Source organism: Oryctolagus cuniculus, chromosome 12 (assembly GCF_051225735.1).
Source record: "Oryctolagus cuniculus isolate XC-2025 breed Fujian yellow rabbit chromosome 12, ASM5122573v1, whole genome shotgun sequence".
Lineage (NCBI taxonomy): Eukaryota > Metazoa > Chordata > Mammalia > Lagomorpha > Leporidae > Oryctolagus > Oryctolagus cuniculus.
In genome coordinates this window covers 18,629,628-18,651,951 of record NC_142878.1, presented here as the reverse complement: position 1 = coordinate 18,651,951, position 22,324 = coordinate 18,629,628, and the positions used below count along the sequence as shown (strand labels likewise).

The following is a 22,324-nucleotide window of genomic DNA, read 5'->3' as shown; positions in this document are numbered from 1 at the left end:
TTGAAAAAAGTTCACAACATTGTAAGACTTAAATTTACTATTGATAGGAATTTCTTTTTTAAGATTTTATTTATTTGTTTGAGAGGTAGAGTTACAGACAGTGAGAAAGAGAGACAGAGAGAAAGGTCTTTCTTCCGTTGGTTCACTCCAAATGGCCGCAAACAGCCGGAGCTGCGCCAATCCGAACCCAGGAGCCAGGAGCCTCCTCCTGATCTCCCATGCGGGTACAAGGGCCCAAGCACTTGGGCCATCCGCCACTGCTTTCCCAGGCCACAGCAGAGAGCTGGACTGGAAGAGGAGCAACTGGGACTAGAACTGGCGCCCATATGGGATGCCGGCGCCGCAGGAGGAGAATTAACCTATTGTGCCACGGTGCCAGCCCCAATTGGAATTTTTATACTCCAGGAGCAGACTTCTGAATATTACGTGCAGTTTTCAAGAGGAACATTTTGCTAATTAGGGTGTCAGAGCAGTTGAATGGAATATTTGAATTCTAACCAAAAAACCATAATGCAAATTAATGGGTGAAATAGAGATGACAAAATTCTATTAAGAAAAATTAAAAGCTTAATGGCAGCGTGAAATCAGTGTTCAAATAGCTGAAGAGTTTGTGTAGAAAAGTGAATATGTTATTTTCAATCTCCAGAGACTGTCATAGAGGCTGGATGCTATAAGGTTTATGAGATTGGGTTTTGGAATCACAAAGCAAGTGCAAATCTCCGCTGTGCTACTTAGTGCTTGCATGATGTTGGGCAAGTAGCTTAATCTCTTGGGGTATCACTTTCCCTTATCTATAAAAAGGGGATTATAGTTTTTACATCCTATAGAACAGTATGAGTGGAGTGAAGAAATGTTATGAAGTACTTTAGCATAGAACCTGGCATGTCATAACTTGCTTAATAAGTGCTATAGATTTTATATTCTTCCTATGAAAGAACTTACTAATAATTCAAATTGTCCCAAAATGAAGTTACTGACTATATAAACTGGTACCTTCCTTTTCATTATAAAGATTTCAATGGAGTAAAGGTTAACGTCTTCTAAACTTGTCACAGCAGACATTGTTTCATTGAAAAGGAGGTGGAAGTATGTGAATGTAAGACTTGCAATTTTGAGATCCGTATATATGTTTAATAGAAAAAATACAGATAGACGATCAAGAATTATTAACTCTTAAGGAATGAAATTAGATGTTTTTTTAAAATAATATTTATTTATTTGAAAGGCAGTATTACGCAGAGGCAGAGAGAGAGGGAAGTCTTCCATCTGTTGGTTCACTCCCCAAATTGCCGCAATGGCTGGAACTGGGCCAATCTAAAGCTAGGAGCTTCTTGCGGGTCTTCCACACTGGTACAGGGGCCTAAGCACTTGGGCCATGTTCTGCTGCTTTTCCAGGCCATAGCAGATAACTGGATTGGAAATGGAGCAGCCAGGACTCAAAATGGCACCCATATGGGGATGCCAGTACTGCAGGCTGTGGCTTTACTCGCTATGCCAGAGCACTGGCCCTGAAACTTTTTATGTAGAAAGAACTTTGTGTTTAATTCTCAAAACAGTCTTGCAATGTAAGTATTAATTTCCTCATTATATGAATGAGAAAACAAAGTTGGATGCACTGTTGGTTCAAGTTTATATGAGCAAATACCCAAGATATAAAGCCAGGTTGCCATCGAAAGCTGATACTCTTACCAATATACTTTCTTTTCCTTTTTATAAATACCATACTTAAGAACAACAATCAGAATCATACATATATAAAAATAGGTAAGAAACCTACAGCACTGTAGTATTTATGAAGTCTTCTAAATTTGGTGTCTGTTTAGTCTGGATTCAGAGAAGTCATTGTTCAAGTGCCCAGTATACCCTTGCAGCTAGTGGCTATTTTATCAGATATCCTTGCAGTAACTAATGAAGTAATGAAGAGAGAGAGAGAATGTGTGTGTGTATTTTTAAAGTATTTTCTTTGGAAAAAATATAAAGACTTTCTTGAGTTTTCTGTAACTTTTAAAAATAAGAAATAAAAATTTTTCACCAAAGCTGATTCAGTGCAGTGCTGTAGGTGAGAGAAATCTCAAGGGAATCATGTCTCAGCTCCTAAACCAGTGAGATCCTTGACCATCATGTAGATATACGAAGGAATCCCAGTACTCAATTGCTGGGGAGCACTCCCCCTAGGAGGAAAAGCTCTTCACAAGTAAGTGTCGGGATTTGGCACATACTCTTCACCTGTCCCCCAAACAGATGTTGATCAGTCTACTCAGTGATCAGTGATCAGTGGAGTAGAGAACTTTTAATATGGACAGTTTTATTCATTGCATTCTCTGAAGTTGGAATATTTTCATTGTTTAACCATTTTTCTTTAGAGCTTCATAATCTCTAATACATGAAAAGTGTCAAAAGAAGAATATCAGTCACACCATTTTAATTCCAGGCATTTTATTTTGAATTTCAGGGAATTGGAAGCTCAACTGTTGGAGCAGTGTACTGTTGACACAGGTGCTGCTAAAGAACAGAGTCTTCCCTCAGTGATGGGTAAATTCGTTTTCTGCTGTTTAAGAGTGGCTTAAACTTTCTTTTCTTCAACATGTTCTAGTCCTTGCCATGCTGCATAGTCCGTCTCTCTTCTGCCCATTCCACTTTGGTAGCATTGCTGCAGTTGTCCTGTCCTCAGGGAGCTCCTCATCCCCAGATCCAGCAGTTTCACTGTGGTCATCCTTTCTAGAATCTTTGACATTGTGAGTCATCCTGTACACTTGCAGCTCCCTATGCCAGTGACTTTCGGATTCTCTTTTTTATGGCAAGTATTCTTTATGGCAAGTATTTTCTCCAAGTATTCCTTCTTGGTTTGCTCTGCATTTGTTCTCTGTACTCATAGTCCCCTGGGGGTCTGCTTTTGGTTTCTTTTCCCTTCCTGCTGCTTTTAAAGGTGATCTCATTTCCTTCCATGATGTCAGCTATGTCTGTGCTAGGCGTGATCCTTCTTTTCTAAACTTGGTGTTGATATTTCTGGCTGATTATTAGATAAAAATTATCTATGTCATTTCAGTGGGTACCTCAAACTTAAGACTTCTGAAAGCGAATCCATATGTGATCTCTTCCCTCAAATTCATTTCAATTAATAATTATTAGGTAAAGATAGTATCCTTATTTTTGATTTAGAAAACTGGGAGTTATCAGATCCTTTCAGTTCTCAGAAATCTTTTTCAAATTTTACCTCCCTTTTTCATCTTCCACACTACTGAACATCTAAAAACAAAGATGTGTTAACCTCGACCCTCATTATTTCTTGTTTGGATTATTACTGGAGCCTCCTCTCTGGACTGTTTCAGTATGTTACACTCTATTTCCAGGAATAACTTTCCACAAAAATCTCATTACATTGCTGTTTGTTTGAGAATTTTTATTAGCTTCTATAGGTTAAAATCCAAATTCCCTGGTGATGTATGAGGGGCTTCACAAGTTGACTTTACTGTATCTCTTAGCCTCAGTGCTACCTGTGCTCCTTATTTCACCCACAGTATTTCACATGGGTCCTTGCACAACCCTGGGCCTTCATTAATTCTATTTCTATGCCTGGAACTTTTTTCTTTACTTAGCTGAGTTTTAATCCCTCTGTAGTCCCACCTACGATGTCATCTTAATTGTGGACTGCCTTATCTTTCCTAAGATTAAACTGCTCCTCTGTGCTGAGTCCACAGCTGTATTTATTATAACCCATGTGGTACATTCACTTTTCACTGTTACCCATCTGTTTGCACCAGTAGACTTTGAGAATCTCCGTCTTATTTATTTTTAGATCTTTTGCCCCGGTACAGTGCGCGGACTCTGCCTAAATGTTGGAAAGAGAAAGACAAGTTTTTAGGACAGTTCCTCTTGCTTGCCATGTTTTCCTGTTGTTCCTTGTTGATGGGATAATAACATTTTTCATTCTGTATATCTGATTATAATTTTTCTATTCCAGATAAATCTTGTTGCCATTTTAGGATATCATGATGACAGTTCATTTATAAAAGGTCTCCGAATGACTAAGTTTCAATGTAGCATATCAGAGACATTTTTTAGTAAAGACCTTATTTGAAACTAATACTTTTTCTTACAATTAAAACTATGAGTATACATGCTTGAATACTTTATCTTTAGTGAACCTTCTTGGACTGGTTCGCTTCTTGGACTTCTCTCCCGTATTCTTCAAAATCTGAGTCTATGGTAGGTGGCCGTCCAGTCCTGCTAAAATGAGGACCTGAGCATCTACTCCAGAGAAATGCAGCCGCCTCTAAGATCTCCTTTCGGGGTCCCTAGCAAAGGTCAGAAACGCTTGAGTACTATTAAGTGAATTTTGAGTGAGCCTCATTCATTTAGTATTTCTAGGTTCTAATCTACTTCAGAAAAGAATGACTATACTGTAGTAACTTAAAAAGGCTAAGCTCAGTACACTGATCTGAAAAGTACCATTTAAATTATTTGCCAAAATGTTGTTTCTTAGTTTCTTCAATTAACTGGAATTAAAACATAGTATCTTTCAGAGCAAGACCCAGTGAGTACCTCTTGCTTCTGTCCCTCCCTTGCCGAGGTGAACTAGCTGTGATTGTTGCTGAGATTAAGGAGTCCTTTCCTAGAGCAGCATCTGCTACTGGCTACATTAAACCCTTCGTACAGAAAGCTGTTTTCATATTGCCAAACTCTTTGACCTGTGTTGGATTTTTTGAATACTCTTAGGGAGAGTATGGCTGTTATGAAATCCTGTGCTTTTAGGACTTATTCTTAAATGTTAGGTTCTTCTTTTTCTTTTCTTTTTTTTTAAGATTTATTTTATCTATTTGAAAAGCAGAGTTGCAGAGAGAGAGAGGTCTCCCATCCACTGGTGCACTGCCCAATCAGCCACAATGGCCAGAGCTTTGCTGATCAGAAGCAGGAGCCAGGAGATTCTTCCAGGTCTCCCACATGAGTGCAGGGGCCCAAGGACTTGGGCTATGTTCTTTGCTTTCCCAGGCTGTGGCAGAGAGCTAGATTGAAAGTGGAGCAGCCAGTACATGAACCGGCACCCATAAGGGATGCCGGCACTGCAGGCCGCGGCTTTACCTGCTACACCACAGCGCTGGCCCCAAATGTTAGGTTCTTCTAATCTGGTTACAGATCTTTATCTGTTATAGTCTGGTTTAAATCTTTTAGGATATCTTTATCCTCTTGTGAGAAAAATTACCATTCAAGGATGAGACTTTGAACTTTTTTCATCATTCCCTAGCCCCATGCGTTTAAAAAAAAATCTTTGAATGTTGCCTGCAATATGCTTGTTTATTTACAAGCTGTATATGTACTATTATTAATACATTATGAAATACAGAAAAGTAAGGAATTGGAAAGGGTAAGACAATAAAGATAAAATAGTAAATAATTTGTAAGTTATACTTATTAATGGTTAAAAAAGTGTTCTCAAAAGTTTGTCTTTAAAATGTTTTTTTCTTTAATTATGACAACATTTTTCAGTTTTTAAGAGTTACTCACTTTGTTTGAAAGGCAGAGGGACAGAGAGAAAGAGGGTTAGACAGAAAGAGATCTTCCATCTGCTGGTTCATTCCCACAAATGCCCACAACAACCAGGCCTGGGACAGGCTGAATCCAGGAATCAGGAACTCCATCCAGGTCTCCCATATGGAGACCTTCCCAGGATCACCAGCAGGGAGCTGGATCAGAAGCAGAGCAGCTGGGACTTGAACTGTCTAACCAGCATTTCGGTATGGGATGCTGGTGTGGCAAGTAGCAACTTAACCCACACTGCCAGCCCTGGTTTAACTGAAATTTTTTTTGAAGATTTATTTATTTATTTGAAAGGCAGTGTTACAGAGAAGCAGAGAAAAAGAGAGAAATCACCCATCCACTGGTTCACTCCCCAAATGGCCACAATGGCCAGAGCTGGGCTTGAACCAAAGCCAGGAGCCAGGAGCTTCTTCCGGGTCTCTCATACAGGTGTAGGGGCCCAAAGACTTGGGCCATCTTCTACTGCTTTCCCAGGCCATAGCAGCGGGCTGCATAGGAAGTCTAGCAGCTGGAGGCGGCAGCTTCACCCTCTATACCACATTGTCAGCCCCAGTTTAATTGATTTCAATACTTAATTCCAGTAGCTGCCAGAACTGAAGTACAGAGCAGAGAAGGTATCGATATCCAGGTGGAAGAATACATGATTATGCTTACTATCATCTGTTTTTCAACTATACATTTATGTCTTCCCTAATATCGATAATTTATTTTTATAAATCAAAATATTTTTGTCTATTTAGCAATTGATTTAAATTTCTTAGTTTAGAAGATTTTAAATTTAGAACATTTTATTTCTGAGTCTAACTCAGAAAATGAGATTTTTAACAAAATCATGTAACAACAGTAACATATCCAGGAGCCAGCGCTGTGACATAGTGGGTAAAGCTGCTGCCTTCAGTGCTGGCATCCCATGTGGGCGCCTGTTCAAGTCCTGGCTACTGCACTTCCAATCCAGCTCTCTGCGATGGCCTGGGAAAGCAGTAGAAGATGGCCCAAGTCCTTGGGCCCCTGTACCCACATGGGAGACCTGGAAGAATCTCCTGACTCCTGGCTTCAAATCAATGAAGCTCCAGTTGTTGCGGCCAATTGGGGAATGAACCAGCAGATGGAAGACCTCTCTCTTTCTCTGCCTCTCCTTCTCTCTGTGTGTAACTCTTTCAAATAAATAAGTCTTAAAAAAAAAAAAAAAAAAAAAAAAAACAGTAACATATCCAAACATTTGCCTTCCAAAGACTTACTGCATATGCTTTTTTACTTTCTCACTGTTTTTTTTTTTTTTTTAAATATCACCTTTACTTGAAGGCTAGATTGAAAAAAAAAAAAAGTACGTGCATTTCTAAAACTATGTATTAGGTTGGCATGTCACTGGCAGCTATTTATTGTCACAGGAACATCACTTTTTATTTAAAATATTGTCTTTGAGTCCTATGTTTCTTTGAAATACTTTGCCATAAGATAACCAGAACCTCTTTATGTCATTAAAAAAAATTCTTGGACAGTTTCTATCAATCGCAGTTATGTGACTAATTTTTTTTTTTTTAATTCATTTGTTTTCTTTGAAAGGCACAGTTAGAGATGAGATCAATCTTTCACTTGCTGGTTCACTCCCCAAATGGCTGCAACAGCCAGAGCTGGGACAGGCCAAAGCCAGGAGACAGGAGCAGGAGCTTCTTCCAGTTCTCCCACATGGGTGCATGAGCCCAAATACTTCGGCCGTTTTCTGCTGTGTTCCCAGGGATGTTAGCAGAGAGCTGGATCAGAAGTGGAGCAGCTGGGACTTCAGCCGGCGTTCATTTTGGATGCCAGCTTGCAGGTGGCAGCTTAACCCGCTCTACCGCAGAGCCAGCTCCTTAAATATTTTGTTTTCATAAAATTTATGAGTTTGTGGCACTTTTTGCACAATTGGCTTCAACTCTAGTGCTTTCTCTTGACTTTGATGAAACTTCTTTGTTAAAAACAAACCTATTGTTTCTATTAGAAAGCTTAAAAATTATAGAAGTTATTACAAGTTGAAATAGAAAATAGAAATGTGAGCACAGTTTAGTAGACTGTTTTTAATTAGTATTGAATTCCTGTAATTCTAAATAAAATCTCTTCTTTAGGTTCAGTTCCAGAAGGTGTCTTAGAAGACATCAAAGGTAAACTAAGTTCTCATCTTGCCCCTTTCACCCCTGAGTGTTTGGAGAGCGTTTGTTTCTGAAGAACAGAAAATACATTCATAACGTAGTGTTAGAAGTGTTTTGTATGCAGACTGTGGGAAGTTAGAAGTAAATGTGAATTGTCTTCAGACTTACGGAAGGTCAGGCACTATCTGTGCTGTGTTACTAAAGCAGCTTCTAAATTATATTTGTATATAGAATAGACAGGGTTACCAAGAATTAGTAGTTTCACACCATGAAATAAAAGTTAAATTACCTAAAAAAGGCACTCATTTGCTGTTTTACGGATTTTTTGTTTGTTTGTTTTTAATTATTTAAGAGACAAAGACAGAGCCAGATCCCATCCTCTGGTTCATTGCACAGAAACCTGCAATAGCCTAGCTAGAACGAGGAGCTGGGAATGCAAACATTATTCAGGTGGCAGCAACCCAAGCACTTGAGCCATCACCTTTACCTCCCAGGTCTGCATTAGCAGGAAGCTGGAGTCAGGTGCCAGAGCTGAGAATTGAACCCAGACACTCTGATATGAGATGCAGGCATCTTAACTGTTGTATGATGTTTTTTGTTGTTTAACTCTAGTTTTTCATCTCCCCCCTCACTTTTTTTTTAAGCTTATGTGAGAGACAGAGGAGCCATCAACTGGTTCACTCCCCAAATGCCTACAATGGCTATGGCTAAGCCAGGCCAAAGCTGGTAACCAAGAATTCAGTCTAGTCTCCTGTGTACATGGCAGGGACCCAACTACTTAAGCCATCACCTGCTGTCTCCCAGAGTGCGCATTAGGAGGAAGCTAGAATCAGGAGTGGAGCCAGGACTCAAACCCAAGCACTCTAATATGGGATGTTGGCTTGCCAACCAGTGGTTTAACTGCCAGGCCACACACCCGCCCTAGTTTTTCTTCATACATTTGAATGATGTTAGTCATTTTACTGACTACTCAGAAATTCTAGAGACGGAACCAAAATATATTGGGTTCATTTTGCTAGAGTGGATTTTAACCAATGTTCAAATTGCCTTTTTTTAAATTCACTATAAGGAAAAGCATTTAAAATATGCATTATCCCTAGTACTTGAGATATGTGTAAAATTAATTTTCTAGAATTTTTTTTTTTTTTTTTTGACAGGCAGACTGGACAGTGAGAGAGAGAGAGAGAGAGAGAGAGAGAAAGGTCTTCCTTTGCCGTTGGTTCACCCTCCAATGGCCGCACCGGCAGGTGTGCTGCGGCCGGCGCACTGCGCTGATCCGAAGGCAGGAGCCAGGTGCTTCTCCTGGTCTCCCATGGGGTGCCGGGCCCAAGGACTTGGGCCATCCTCCACTGCACTCCCGGGCCACAGCAGAGAGCTGGCCTGGAAGAGGGGCAACCGGGACAGAATCCGGCGCCCCGACCGGGACTAGAACCCGGTGTGCCGGCGCCGCAAGGTGGAGGATTAGCCTAGTGAGCCGCAGCGCCGGCCAATTTTCTAGAATTTTAATAGAGAACTAGACTATAATGGATTTCAGAGTTAAATGAAATAATACAGTTTCAGGCTTTGAGATGTTAAGTGATTTGTTCCCTGTCACACAAATAACTAGGGTTAGAGGTAGAGCTGAAAAACAGATCTTGCCCTTTATTGCTTACCTGTGGGATGTAGTCACCTAAAATCTTTTCAATTATTGTACAGTTTCAGACTTTTTTTTGACAAGAGAGAGACAGAGAGAGAGAAAGTCTTCCTTTTTCCATTGGTTCACCCCCAAAATGGCCACTGCAGCCGGCATGCTGCGCTGATCTGAAGCCAGGAGCCAGGTGCTTCCTCCTAGTCTCCCATGCAGATGCAGGGCCCAAGCACTTGGGCCATCCTCCACTGCCTTCCCAGGCCACAACAGAGAGATGGACTGGAAGAGGAGCAACCGGGACAGAATCAGGCGCCCCGACTGGGACTAGAACCCAGGGTACCAGCGCCACAGGCAGAGGATTAGCCTAGTGAGCCGCGGTGCCTACCAGTTTCAGACATTTGTAATGCTTATCACAGTAGCTCAAATAACACAGAAGTTTTTCAAGCAAAATGAATAGACTCCTTTCTTTTCTTCCAGTCTTATCTCTGATACAAAATTTGTTGATCTCATGGGATGTTTCTATGCATATGACCTCCAACTTGTAAAAAAATATGTAACTTTCCCCTTTAGTTACGGAAACATCAGCTTAGCAGAGATAAATTGTCAGTACTGGGAAAATTGTGTATAGGCAGTAAAGATTACAAACTAACCTTTTTAGAAAGCAATCTGCTATATTTATTAAAATTGAAAGTGTGTATTCCATGTAAAATGGAAACATTTAATTAAGTATGGTGGAATACTATGCAGCTATTAGAAAGTAAGAATTAGATATACTGATTTGGAAGGATATCCATATGCTAAGTAAAAAGTGCATTGTTGAATAGTAGATATGGTAGAAACCCATTTCTGTTTAAAAATACCTGGGCAGGGCCAGCGCTGCAGCTCAGTAGGCTAATCCTCCGCCTACGGCGCCGGCACACTGGGTTCTAGTCCCGGTCGGGGCGCTGGATTCTGTCCCGGTTGCTCCTCTTCCAGGCCAGCTCTCTGCTGTGGCCCTGGAGGGCAGTGGAGGATGGCCCAAGTCCTTGGGCCCTGCACCCCATGGGAGACCAGGATAAGTACCTGGCTCCTGCCATCGGATCAGCGCGGTGCGCCTGCTGCCACGGCCATTGAGGGGTGAACCAACGGCAAAGGAAGACCTTTCTCTCTCTCTCTCTCTCTCTCTCTCTCTCTCTCACTGTCCAGTCTGCCTGTCAAAAAAAATAAATACCTGGGCACACGTACGCATATTCATTATCTTACTTAAATGTCATTAAATTATCTCCATTTTTCTTTCAGTTATTTAAAAATTCTTTTATCTGCTCTTGGATTTTTAATTCAGTTTAATTTGGTTACTTTAACCAAAGCCACTTGCCTTTGCCAAGTATCTATGAAGCAACTTTAGTGACTGGTTCACTACCTAGAGTATTAACATATTGTGTATGCTAATGTTTTTATATTAGTGAATGAAATCCACTGCATACCATCTTATGAAAAGATTCAATAAAATCGTTTGCATTTTCATAATAAATTTTTATTGTGATAATGTTTTTATAAGTATACTTCATAAAGCTTATAAAAAATAGAATTAAGAGGTAAGTTTATTTTGGTACAAGTACATGCATGGTTTTTTCATAATATACACTTTCCATGACCTTTTAGAAAAACTCCTCAAATAGGAAATATCAGATAACATAATAGTTTGGTCCAAGGTGATTTTTTTTTTAAATAGTTCACAGAAGATGAACTGAATAAACAGTGTGTGCTATGACTCCTCAGTGACTGAAAAAGTTTTTTATATATGAATAAATTATCATTAGCTAACTAATGACAGGAATGGAATTTATAAAATCTGAAGGAATAGATGATTAGCCTACCAACTTGGGTAGACATGTTTTCACTGGGACTTGGGTTCAATTTACTCTGGCCAGTTAATCACAAACCCTAATGAGCTCATCTTTTCTTCCTTCCTCTTAAGTACGCACTTGCTTTGTAAGTGATCTGAAGCGTGGACTTAAAATCCAAGCAGCAAAATTTAATGTTGATGGGAATAGTGAGGTGAGTTGTAAAGACAAATATTTTCTTTTTTCAGAGGTTTCAACACATGAGACTTAAATGCTAATGATATTTATATTTCAGCGTCCCTCACCACCCCCGAACGTTGACTATCCATTAGATGGAGAGAAGATCTTACATGTCCTAGGATCAATCAGGTTAGACCTTAATTTTTATGAGCAAAATAATGAAGTTTATTTATTATTTGGGGCTTTTAAAAATGTTTCTACAAGCCTTTACTTCAGTATTACCTACCAATTTAACATAAATGTTTTTTTTTTTTTTAATTTTGTTTTGAACAGGCAGAGTGGACAGTGAGAGAGAGAGAGAGAGAGAGAGAGAGAGAAAGGTCTTCCTTTTCCGTTGGTTCACCCCCCAATGGCCGCTGTGCCGGCCGGCGCACTGCGCTGATCCGAAGCCAGGAGCCAGGTGCTTCTCCTGCTCTCCCATGTGTGTGCAGGTCCCAAGCACTTGGGCCATCCTCCACTGCACTCCTGGGCCACAGCAGAGACTTGGCCTGGAAGAGGAGCGACCGGGACTAGAACCTGGTGTGCCGGCGCCGCAAGGCGGAGGATTAGCCTAGTGAGCCGCGGTGCCAGCCATTTAAATTTCCTCTTGAATGCTTTGTGGTACCTAGAATTAGAGAAGAAAATGAATATTTAAGGAAAACCAGGGTTTTTTTGTTACTAAATAATAGGAAAATATATTGAGAATAAAGGAAGCCACTGCTTCTCATTCCAAACCACATTAATTTACAGTTGTTTGCTCCCATGTTTTTCCTACCAAAAGGTCTAGCTCCAGTGAAATCTTCTATTTATATAGAGTCCCAACCAGTGATTAGTGGATAAATCAAAAGAAGAGTTAAAGTAGAGGACCTTTTATTTTAAAAAAAAAAAACAAACAACAACAAAAAACAAAGGTATATGGTAAACATTTTGTTTAAAATTTATTAGTGGTTAGCATTGTGGCAATTTGAGTCTCAGCTGCTCCCCTTCCAATCCAGCCCCCTGCTAATGTGCCTGAGAAGGCCATGCAAGATGGCCCAAGTGCTAGGGCTCCTGACACCCATGTGGGAGACCCTAGTGGAGTTCCAGATTCCTGGCTTTGGCCTGACCCAGCCCCAGCTATTATGGCCTTTTGGGGAGTAAACAAACGGATGGAAGATCTCTTTCTCTGTTTCTCCCCACTCTGTAACTCTGCCTTTCAAGTAAATAAATAAAGCTTTCAAAATAAAATAAAATTTATAAATAAATGCTTATTTGCCAGACTTTTTTTTAAAGATTTTTTTCTTTGAAGATAAGTGCTTATAGAGTTCTCAGTTGAATTTACATAAACCATGGTTTATGTAAATTTACATAAATGTAAATTTATGTAAATTTACATAAATCATGGTTTATGATTTCTAGGGTTTTTTTGTTATTAAGTACAATGAGAACTTAAAGTTGCTGTGAATTAGTCTTGATACAGAATCTTTCTAATTGACTTTCTTCTAGACTTTTACATTTGCATCACCTATATTAAAGATTTATGTATTTATGTATTTATTTATTTGAAAGAGTTACACAGAGAGAGAAGGAGAGGCAGAGAGAAAGAGAGGTCTTCCATCCACTGGTTCACTCCCCAATTGGCCGCAACAGTCACACCTGTGCCTATCTGAAGCCAGGAGCCAGGAGCTTCTTCTGGGTCTCTCATGTGAGTGAAGGGGCCCAAGCACATGGGCAATCTTCTACTGCTTTCCCAGGCCATAGCAGAGAGTTGGATCAGAAGTAGAGCAGCCGGGACTCGAAATGGTACCCATATGGGATGCCGGCACTGGAGGCAGTGGGTTTACCCACTACACCACAGTGCCGGCTTCTTGCCTCACCTATATTAAAAAGATTTTTTAGGGACCAGCACTGTGGCATAGCAGGTAGAACCATTGCCTGCAGTGCTGGCATCCCATATGAACGACGGTTTGCATCCTGAATACTCCAATTCCAATCCAGCTCCATGCTGATGGCCTGCGAAAAGCAGTGAAAGATGGCCCAAGTGCTTGGGCCCCTGCTGTGCACCTGGGAGACCTGGAAGAAACTCCTGGCTCTTGGCTTCAGCCTCAATCAGTCCCAGCTGTTGTAGCCAACTGGGGAGTGAACCAGCAGATGGAAAATCTCTTTCTGTCTCTGTCTCTGTCTCTCTCTTTCTGACTTTCAAATAAAAGGAAAAAAATTTTAAAGCATTTTGTTTTTCCAGAGCATTCAACAGTTTTCAAAGAGAGAACAACTTGTTTACACCTTAATATTTCATTAGCTAAGTAATAATTAAATTATATGAGTATACTTAAAGGAGTTTGTGGGAAAATATAATTAAAAGACTGTGGGGAGCAACTGGGAGCAACTCGGACTAGACTAAGTTACTGGAATTAAGACTTATTCTATGCATCTGCTCTCCCACAATATGGCGCTGGGAGAGGAGGAAACAGCTTCTACACAGCTGCCTCCAGTTCAACCAATAAACTGTAGGACCTGCTCCTGATTGGAGGAGAGCAGCGTACTCGGCGTGTGGGTAGCAGAGTTGGGATTGGCGGAAGAGGACTATAAAGGAGGAGAGAGACAACATGCACCAGGAACATCTATCTGAAGGAACACCTGAGCAGCCCCCGAGAGAGCCGGCCGGCAGTGTGCCGCTCCCCCGCGGAAGTGGGGAAGGTGGCAGGGGGAACCGCCCTTCCACGGAGGTAGAAGGGACGGTAGCCAACCCGGGAAGAACCAGCAGCAAACCCGGGGAGGGCCGAGCAGACAAAAGAACAGCGCAGGGTCCTGTGTCGTTCCTCCACGAAGACGGGGAGCGACATAATGGTGCTGTGACTCGGATATGAAGCCTAGGCAGGGTTTAGTGTCGCTCCTCCGCGAAGAGGGGGAGCGACAAAAGACAAGTTTATTTTGATGCAAAAATATCTGAAGTCAGTGCATAGCATTTTTGTAATACACATTTTTCCTGAACTTTTTAGAAAATCTTTTGCATGCATGGATTTAATGATGAAATGGAGGGAGTTAGGCAGTAGGTGGAGTCTCATGAAGAGAATTTTATATTTTGAAAAGATTTTTAGAAACACTTTAAAAGTAATATAATATGATCAGAATTTTATAAAATCAGAGTTTACACATGCATGCATATATTTGTTAGTTTTGTGTTAGATTGACCAGGATTTGTTTTAGCCACAACATTGTACAAACCTGAAGATAATGGCTTCAACAAGACAGACGTTTATCTCTCTTTTTAAAAAAAGTTCAGAGGTGGGTGGTCCAGGGCCCTTCCCGCCCTCATCTCTGGAGTGCAGCCCTTGCCTTTGTGGTCCAGGATGCCTGCCGGAGTCACAACTACAGCTGCCCTGTCTGTGTGCAAGCAAGTGGTCCTGAAAGGGGAAGAACACAGCGCTTTCCTCTCCTTTTAAGGAGACTTTCTGGAGTCCCATGTATCACTTCTGCCTCCACGTCAGTGTCTGGTGTGTCACATCTAGCTGCCAGTGAGGTTGGTAAATACAGTTTCACCTGTTGTCTGAGGTGAACAGTGCAATATATCCAGCTTAGAAATGAAATTCTAACCTTTTTTTCAAATAGTTATAGATAAATGGGCAGTTGCAAAAGATATCACAGAGAGGTCCCATTCACCCTTTCCGTTTTCCCCAGTGGTTCCATCTTACACAGCGGTACTATAGTGTCAAGGTTGGTGTGAAATATATGCATGGATCTGTGTGATTTTGTCATGTAGATTTCTGTGATCACTACAACAATCAAGATACAGAACTATTGCCAGACACAGAATGAAAAATTTAGCTTGATCCCACTTATATTGAATATCTAGAAACAGAAAATGTTGGTTACCAGGGGAGAGGGGTAGGATGGGACGCGAAATGAACAAAGTAGGATGGGGCTGGCGCTGTGGCTTAGCAGGTAAAGCCGCCACCTGCAGTGCTGGTTTCCCATATGGGCACCGTTCAAGTCCCGGCTGCTCCACTTCCAATCCAGCTCTCTGCTATGGCCTTGGGCCCCTGAACCTGCGTGGGAGACCCAGAAGAAGCTCCTGGCACCTGGCTTTGGATCAGTGCAGCTCCGGCCATTGTGGTCAATCAGGGAGTGAACCAGCAGATGGAAGACTTTTCTTTCTCTCTGCCTCTCTTCTCTCTCCCTAACTCTTTCAAATAAATAAATAAATCTTAAAAAAAAAAAAAGAAGAATCAATGTTAGGAAGGCAAAATCTACATTTTTTCAAAATAAAGAGAACTTTCTAGTTTATAAAATAGAAAAAGTAGGTCAGAGGACACAAACTTGCATTTAGGTAGGATAAATAAGTCTGGAGAGCTAATTACCACATAAGAACTATAATTAATACAGTATTTTTTAAAAGATTTATTTTATTTATTTGAAAGAGAGTTAGAGGCCGGCGCCGCGGCTCACTAGGCTAATCCTCCACCTAGCGGCGCTGGCATACCGGGTTCTAGTCCCGGTCGGGGCGCCGGATTCTGTCCCGGTTGCCCCTCTTCCTGTACAGCTCTCTGCTGTGGCCAGGGAGTGCAGTGGAGGATGGCCCAAGTCCTTGGGCCCTGCACCCCATGGGAGACCAGGAGAAGTACCTGGCTCCTGCCATCGGATCAGTGCGGTGTGCCGGCCGCAGCGCACCGGCCGCAGCGGCCATTGGAGGGTGAACCAACGGCAAAGGAAGACCTTTCTCTCTGTCTCTCTCACTGTCCACTCTGCCTGTCCAAAAAAAAAAAAAAAAAGAGAGTTAGTTAGAGACAGAGAAAGAGGTCTTCTATCCACTGGTTCACTCCTCAGATGGCCACAACGGCCAGAGCTGTGCCGATCTGAAGGCAAGAACCAGGAGCTTCCTCCGGGTCTCCCACGTGGGTGCAGGGGCCCAAGGACTTGCGCCATCTTCTACTGCTTTCCCAGGCCATAGTAGAGAGCTGGATCGGAAGAAGAGCAGCTGGGACTCCAACTGGCACTCATATGGGATGCTGGCGCTTCAGGCCAGTGCTTTAACCTGCTGCGCCACAGCGCCAGCCCCTAATTAATATAGTATTTATACATATGTATTTTGTGTCTCTGTGTGACAAAGAGACAGACACATCTATATACTGGTTCATTCTCTAAAGACCACGACAGCTAGGGCTGGACTGTGCCAAAGTCAAAAGTCAGGAACTCCATCCTGATCTCCCACATGGTGACAGGGACCCAAGTACTTGGGCGATCATCAGCTGCCTTCACAGACACATTAGCAGGAAGCTGGATCAGAAGCACAGTAGCTAGGACTCAAGCCAGCACTCCCAATAGGGGTGTCAGCTCAGCAGCTTAACCCGCTGCTTTATAACGCTACCCCTAATGTGTCATTTACAGAAAATTTGCAAAGAGAATAGATTCTAGGTGCTCTTACTGTTAAAAAACTAACTATGGAAGGTGATGTATAGATTAATGTGCTTGACGGTAGTAATTATTTTACTATGTATAATATGTCAAAATATGGTATGCATTATTTTAAAGAGATACAGAAATGTTCTATCACCACAGAGATCTTCCACAAACTGCTCTAAGAGAAAGTTCTTTTAATTTCAGAACCAATGGGAAAATGGAAAATGGATACTTTGTTAGGCAACTAGCAGTCCTGCCGTTTATTTTAAAAACAAATATGAGGGGTATTTTGTTTTTAAATGTTTGATGATACGTCACACTACTCTGCTTGTTGAGCCTTACTGACTTTTATAGAAGACTGTGTATTTTCTGCTTTTAGGTGCTGGGAGGTATTACTGAACACAAAACTTGTCAGTGTGCATGTAGTTAAAGTAGCAGCTGATACCTAGGGAATGCCTCCTGTATACCAGGTCTTGTTCCATTATCTTATTGAATCCTCACTCCAGCCCCCTGTGGAGGGTAGATAATATCATTCTTTCCATTCACAAATGAGAGTATCTTTATGTAATCTTTAATGATCATTCTACATTAATAACAGAACTGGTATTAAAAATATTTGGTCTCAAAAACTACTAGTATGTTCTGTATTATGCGATACCAACAAAGTATTTTGTTTTTAATGTTATCAGAGATTCAGTTGTGGAAATCCTTTTTGAGCAAGATAATGAAGAGAAATCAGTTGCCACCTTAATACTGGATTCCCTCATACAGGTATTTAGTTTATGAAAGTTTTCCCTTTATTACAATAGTCATTTAAAGAACATTTTATATTACATAGAGAGAACCTGTACATATAAAGAATATATCTATATTTTTGTTGTAGCCATTTTAAGCAAATAGCAGTTTTTGTCCTATATTATTTTATTTTAAGAATAAAGAAATGTGGGAGTGAGAGGTTTGTTTTTAAATCTCTTGTACCACTAACTTGTGTGCTACTTGACTTTTACTCTTCTATACAGAATACGGTTCCTTCTTAACCTTTTAAATTGTTTTACTCTTTAAACTTTTATGTTAAATCTTACAATTAATGGCTTTTCCTTTAGCACTGAGTTATAGTACCTGCAACATTTCAAACCAGGGACATGAGTGCTTCTGACGTAGACATTTTTGTCAGAGCAGGGGTACCAGATGTTTGTTTTATGCCTAGTATGCCTGTGGTTCCTCCACATTCAGGTTTGTGTGGTACTGAATTTTAGACCCCACGGGGCACATGTACCATGTCTCTCGCCGAATGGCTGCGTAGTAACAGGACTCCATGTGCACCACCCTCGCCTTAGAAGAGGTTCCGTCTGCCTCTTGGGCTCCTCATGCCCGACTTTATCATTCCCAATTCCCAAAACCGATGGAGAAACATAATGTTTCTTTTTTTATTTTAAAGATATATTTATTGGCCGGCATCGCAGCTCACTGGGCTGGTCCTCTGCCTGCAGTGCCGGCACCCTGAGTTCTAGTCCTGGTTGGGGCGCCGGTTCTGTCCCTGTTGCTCTTCCAGTCCAGCTCTCTGCTGTGGCCTGGGAAGGCAGTGGAGGATGGCCCAAGTGCTTGGGCCCTGCACCCGCGTGGGAGACCAGGAGGAAGCACCTGGCTCCTGGCTTCAGATCGGTGCAGCACACCGGCTGTAGCGGCCATTTTGGGGGTGAACCAACGGAAGGAAGACCTTTGACTCTGTCTCTCTCACTGTCTAACTCTGCCTGTCCTAGAAAAAATATATATTTATTTATTTGGAAGGTTAAGTGACAGAGTGAGAGGGAAAGAAATATCTTTCATCTGCTGGTTCACTCCCCAAATGCATGCCAGAGTGCTGGCTGGGCCAGGCTGGAGTGAGGAGCCAGAAACTCCACTCAGGTCTCCCACTTGGGTGGCAGGGGCCTGAGCACTGGGGCCATTGCTGCTTTCCCAGGTGGGAAGCTGGATGGGGAGCACAGCTGGTCTCACACTGGCACTGGGATTTGGGATGCGGGTGGCCCAAGCGGCAACGTCACCTCCTGTATCCCATCACAGCCCACCCTGGAAACATGATTTTTCTGAGTCTTGTTTTCCTATTCAACAAGTTCCTCTAGGAATAAAGCCGTGAAGATAACAGCAGAGAAGAATTAAGTTCCCACATGCTTTCCTTGCTATAAAAAGAAAATTTTCTTCTCATACCTTGCCCAACTCATTTTACCTTGAAAATAAGAACACTTGCATATTACTGCCATATGTCCTGTTTAATTAAAAATTCTATACCATTAATTTTTAAAACACTTACCAATCTTTAAAAAGTGATGTGTGCTCGAGTGTGTATTGTAGTATTCTAGTGGTTTTATTTGTACAGTTAAGGATAAATCCTTTTTTTTTTTTTTCTCTTTAATTACAGTGTCCAATAGACACCAGGAAGCAGCTAGCAGAGAACTTGGTGGTCATAGGCGGCACGTCCATGTTGCCAGGATTTCTCCATAGATTGCTTGCAGAAATACGGTATCTGGTAGAAAAACCAAAATATAAAAAGGCACTTGGCACCAAGACGTTCCGAATTCATACGCCACCTGCAAAGGCTAATTGTGTGGCTTGGTTGGGAGGTAAGAACTTTTTGTAAATATAATGATCACGTATCAGTTGCTTCCTGAATGGCATTACTAATGGATATATAGAATATATATTCAGTGTTCAAGATTGGCCACTTAATAAATGCAACTATTAAATATTTTCTTAGAGCATTGGCCTTTCCTTAAATCACATTGATTTTCAGAGTTATGTGCTTATTTTTTTTGACATGTGTACTGTGATTTGAGTATATTTCCTTATCCAATTAGTCATCTCTTAGAATAGTGAAAGCAGTGAATTTATTTCAATGATGCTACCATTGCTGAAAACATTTGAATTCCTTCCAAAGCTAGTGAGCCGCAAATGAAAACTGGTCCCTTATAAGTTCCACTTTGTGATTGATTTCTTTTTTTTTTTTTTAAGATTTTATTTATTTATTTGAGAGGTAGAGTTACAGACAGTGAGAGGGAGAGACAGAGAGAAAGGTCTTCCGTCCGATGGTTCACTCCCCAAGTGGCTGCAACAGGCGGAGCTACACCGATCAGGAGCCAGGAGCTTCTTCCCGGTCTCACATGGGTGCAGGGACCCAAGGACTTGGGCCATCTTCTAGTGCTATCCCAGGCCATAGCAGAGGGCTGGATTGGAAGTGGAGCAGCTGGGACTAGAACCGGTACCCATATGGGATGCCGGTGCCGCAGGCGGAGGATTAACCTACTGCGCCACAGCGCTGGCCCCCGGTGATTGACTTCTTTGATGCAATTACACTGATGGGCATCAGAATTGTAGTTCCAGAGAGAAATTTTGGATCAGAGTATTTAGTAACTATAAATTATTTTTTAAAGACTGCCTTGTGGTCTTCATAGGTCTTCTGTATGGAATGTTAGGACGTTGTAACAACACTTACTGGGTTTGGCAGCACCATTTTACTTGTTCACGTGTAACTTTGGAGTTGCAGCAAAGAAAACTGAGCACCTCCCTGTGCTCGCTCGCACTTAGAAACAGGACTGCTTGTTATCATACTGACTACGGTCTGCTGGAAGTCATTTCACTTTGGGAGTTTTACACAGGAGTGTGGCTTAGACTATTCCAAGGGTACGATGCGGAGCAGCGTAGGTGGAATTTGGAGACTGCGCATGTGCATTGCTGACTCTCACCAGTCCGCTGTTGTCTCTCTGAAGGGGATGTAGGCATGCATAACGTTTTTCTGGTTGTTTTCATCTTAGCTATAAAAATGTTTCTACCACACAGGTGCTATTTTCGGAGCATTGCAAGATATACTTGGGAGCCGTTCCATTTCAAAGGAATATTATTTTCAAACGGGCCGAATTCCTGATTGGTGTTCTCTCAATAACCCACCTTTGGAAATGATGTTTGATGTCGGGAAAAACCAGCCGCCTCTGATGAAGAGGGCATTTTCCACTGAGAAATAAAAGTTTGATTACAATTTAATTTTGCTTCATTTTAAATAGTTACAAGCAAATTGTACAAAATAGGTAGGATGGCTTGCTATAGACTAGTTTCATGCAAGTGAAAGAAATTCTGTATTTACTCTTTGCATTAATATTTTATTCTTTTGACTTTGTTTTCCTTGTGAAAAAATGGTAGCTGACACATATGATTTGTTGTATTTGTATCAATAAAATATAGAAAAGCAGTTTACTTTTGGAAATTTGTTATACAGTGGTCCATTTTTCAAAAAATTTGATGACGTTGTTCCCCCACAGTTCCCATGGTCTGTCCTGGCTATGGTGTGCCCCATTAATTTTATTATTTTCAGCAGTTATTTTATTCCAATTATTTCAAATAGTAACATGGTTCTATTTTTAAAGTCTTTTTTTTTTTTTTTTTAAGATTTATTTATTTATTTGAAAGGCAGAGTTACAGGGAGCAGAGAGAGAAGTCTTCCATGCTCTGGTTCACTCCCCAGGTGGCTGTAACAGCCGGAGCTGCGTCAGTCTGAAGCCAGGAGCCAGGAGCTTCTTCTGGGTCCCACACGGGTGCAGGAGCCTAAGCACTTGGGCCGTCTTCTACTGCTTTCCCAGGCCACAGCAGAGAGCTGGATGGGAAGAGGGGCAGCCGGCACTTGAACCAGCGCCCATGTGGGATGCCGGCGCCGCAGGTGGCAGCTCTATCCACTGTACCACAGCGCCTCTGGCTCCTGAAGTCTTTTGATTTGGTGTTTCCATGTCTTTATTATAGTAGTGCTCTCTCCCAGAAGTGGACTTCGATTGTTGGTAGCCGAATCAAACACATGGTAAGCCAAGTGTGGAGATGTTCAGTTTTTAATTTCAGTTTCTTTTACAAACAATTCTACTGTCTTTTCTTTTTTCTTTTTTTTTTTGACAGGCAGAGTGGACAGTGAGAGAGAGAGACAGAGAGAAAGGTCTTCCTTTGCCGTTGGTTCACCCTCCAATGGCCGCCGCGGCCAGCGCGCTGCGGCCGGCGCACCGCGCTGATCCGATGGCAGGAGCCAGGAGCCAGGTGCTTTTCCTGGTCTCCCATGGGGTGCAGGGCCCAAGCACCTGGGCCATCCTCCACTGCACTCCCTGGCCACAGCAGAGGGCTGGCCTGGAAGAGGGGCAACCGGGACAGAATCCGGCGCCCCGACCGGGACTAGAACCCGGTGTGCCGGCGCCGCTAGGCGGAGGATTAGCCTAGTGAGCCGCGGCGCCGGCCCTTCTACTGTCTTTTCAAAGAACGAAGCTTTTGTGTTTATACAGAGCTTCCCCAGCTTTATGAACATGTACTCACAATGTCGCTGACCCTCCGGTTTGTGCTGTGTATCTTCTCAAGTCAGAGGCTTCCTTTTTCTTCATTTGTTTTTAATGCACTACGTCTTGGTGAAAATTTGTTGCTTTCATTCTTTCTAGGTACTCGATGTATTTATATTTCTGAAGACAAAATAGGAATTGATACATTTCCTGCTCTGTATGTCCACCAACAAAACACTTGAATGAGCCTTCCTGGCATTAAGAATAGGAAGGGTTAATTAATAGATTTTTGTGTCTTTTTTTTTTTTGAAGATTTTATTTATT

The 22,324-nt window shown here is 41.7% G+C and overlaps 1 protein-coding gene and 1 long non-coding RNA gene across 2 annotated transcripts in view; one reads left to right on the top strand and one right to left on the bottom strand.

The window, feature by feature from the left end:
• Positions 1–20,958, top strand: part of ACTR10 (actin related protein 10) — a 32,449-nt gene extending 11,491 nt beyond the window's left edge. Inside the window, exons 6-13 of the mRNA XM_002718270.6 lie at positions 2,127–2,194; positions 2,453–2,532; positions 7,638–7,673; positions 11,246–11,325; positions 11,407–11,480; positions 17,396–17,477; positions 19,123–19,324; positions 20,538–20,958. Of these exons, the coding sequence (XP_002718316.1) occupies positions 2,127–2,194; positions 2,453–2,532; positions 7,638–7,673; positions 11,246–11,325; positions 11,407–11,480; positions 17,396–17,477; positions 19,123–19,324; positions 20,538–20,719 (804 nt within the window). The 3' untranslated portion in view covers positions 20,720–20,958. The remainder of the gene's footprint in view (positions 1–2,126; positions 2,195–2,452; positions 2,533–7,637; positions 7,674–11,245; positions 11,326–11,406; positions 11,481–17,395; positions 17,478–19,122; positions 19,325–20,537) is intronic.
• LOC103351263 (uncharacterized) overlaps positions 3,761–22,324 on the bottom strand; it is an 84,251-nt gene continuing 65,687 nt past the window's right edge. The window contains exon 4 of the long non-coding RNA XR_016217763.1: positions 3,761–3,829. This is a non-coding gene — a long non-coding RNA (uncharacterized LOC103351263). The remainder of the gene's footprint in view (positions 3,830–22,324) is intronic.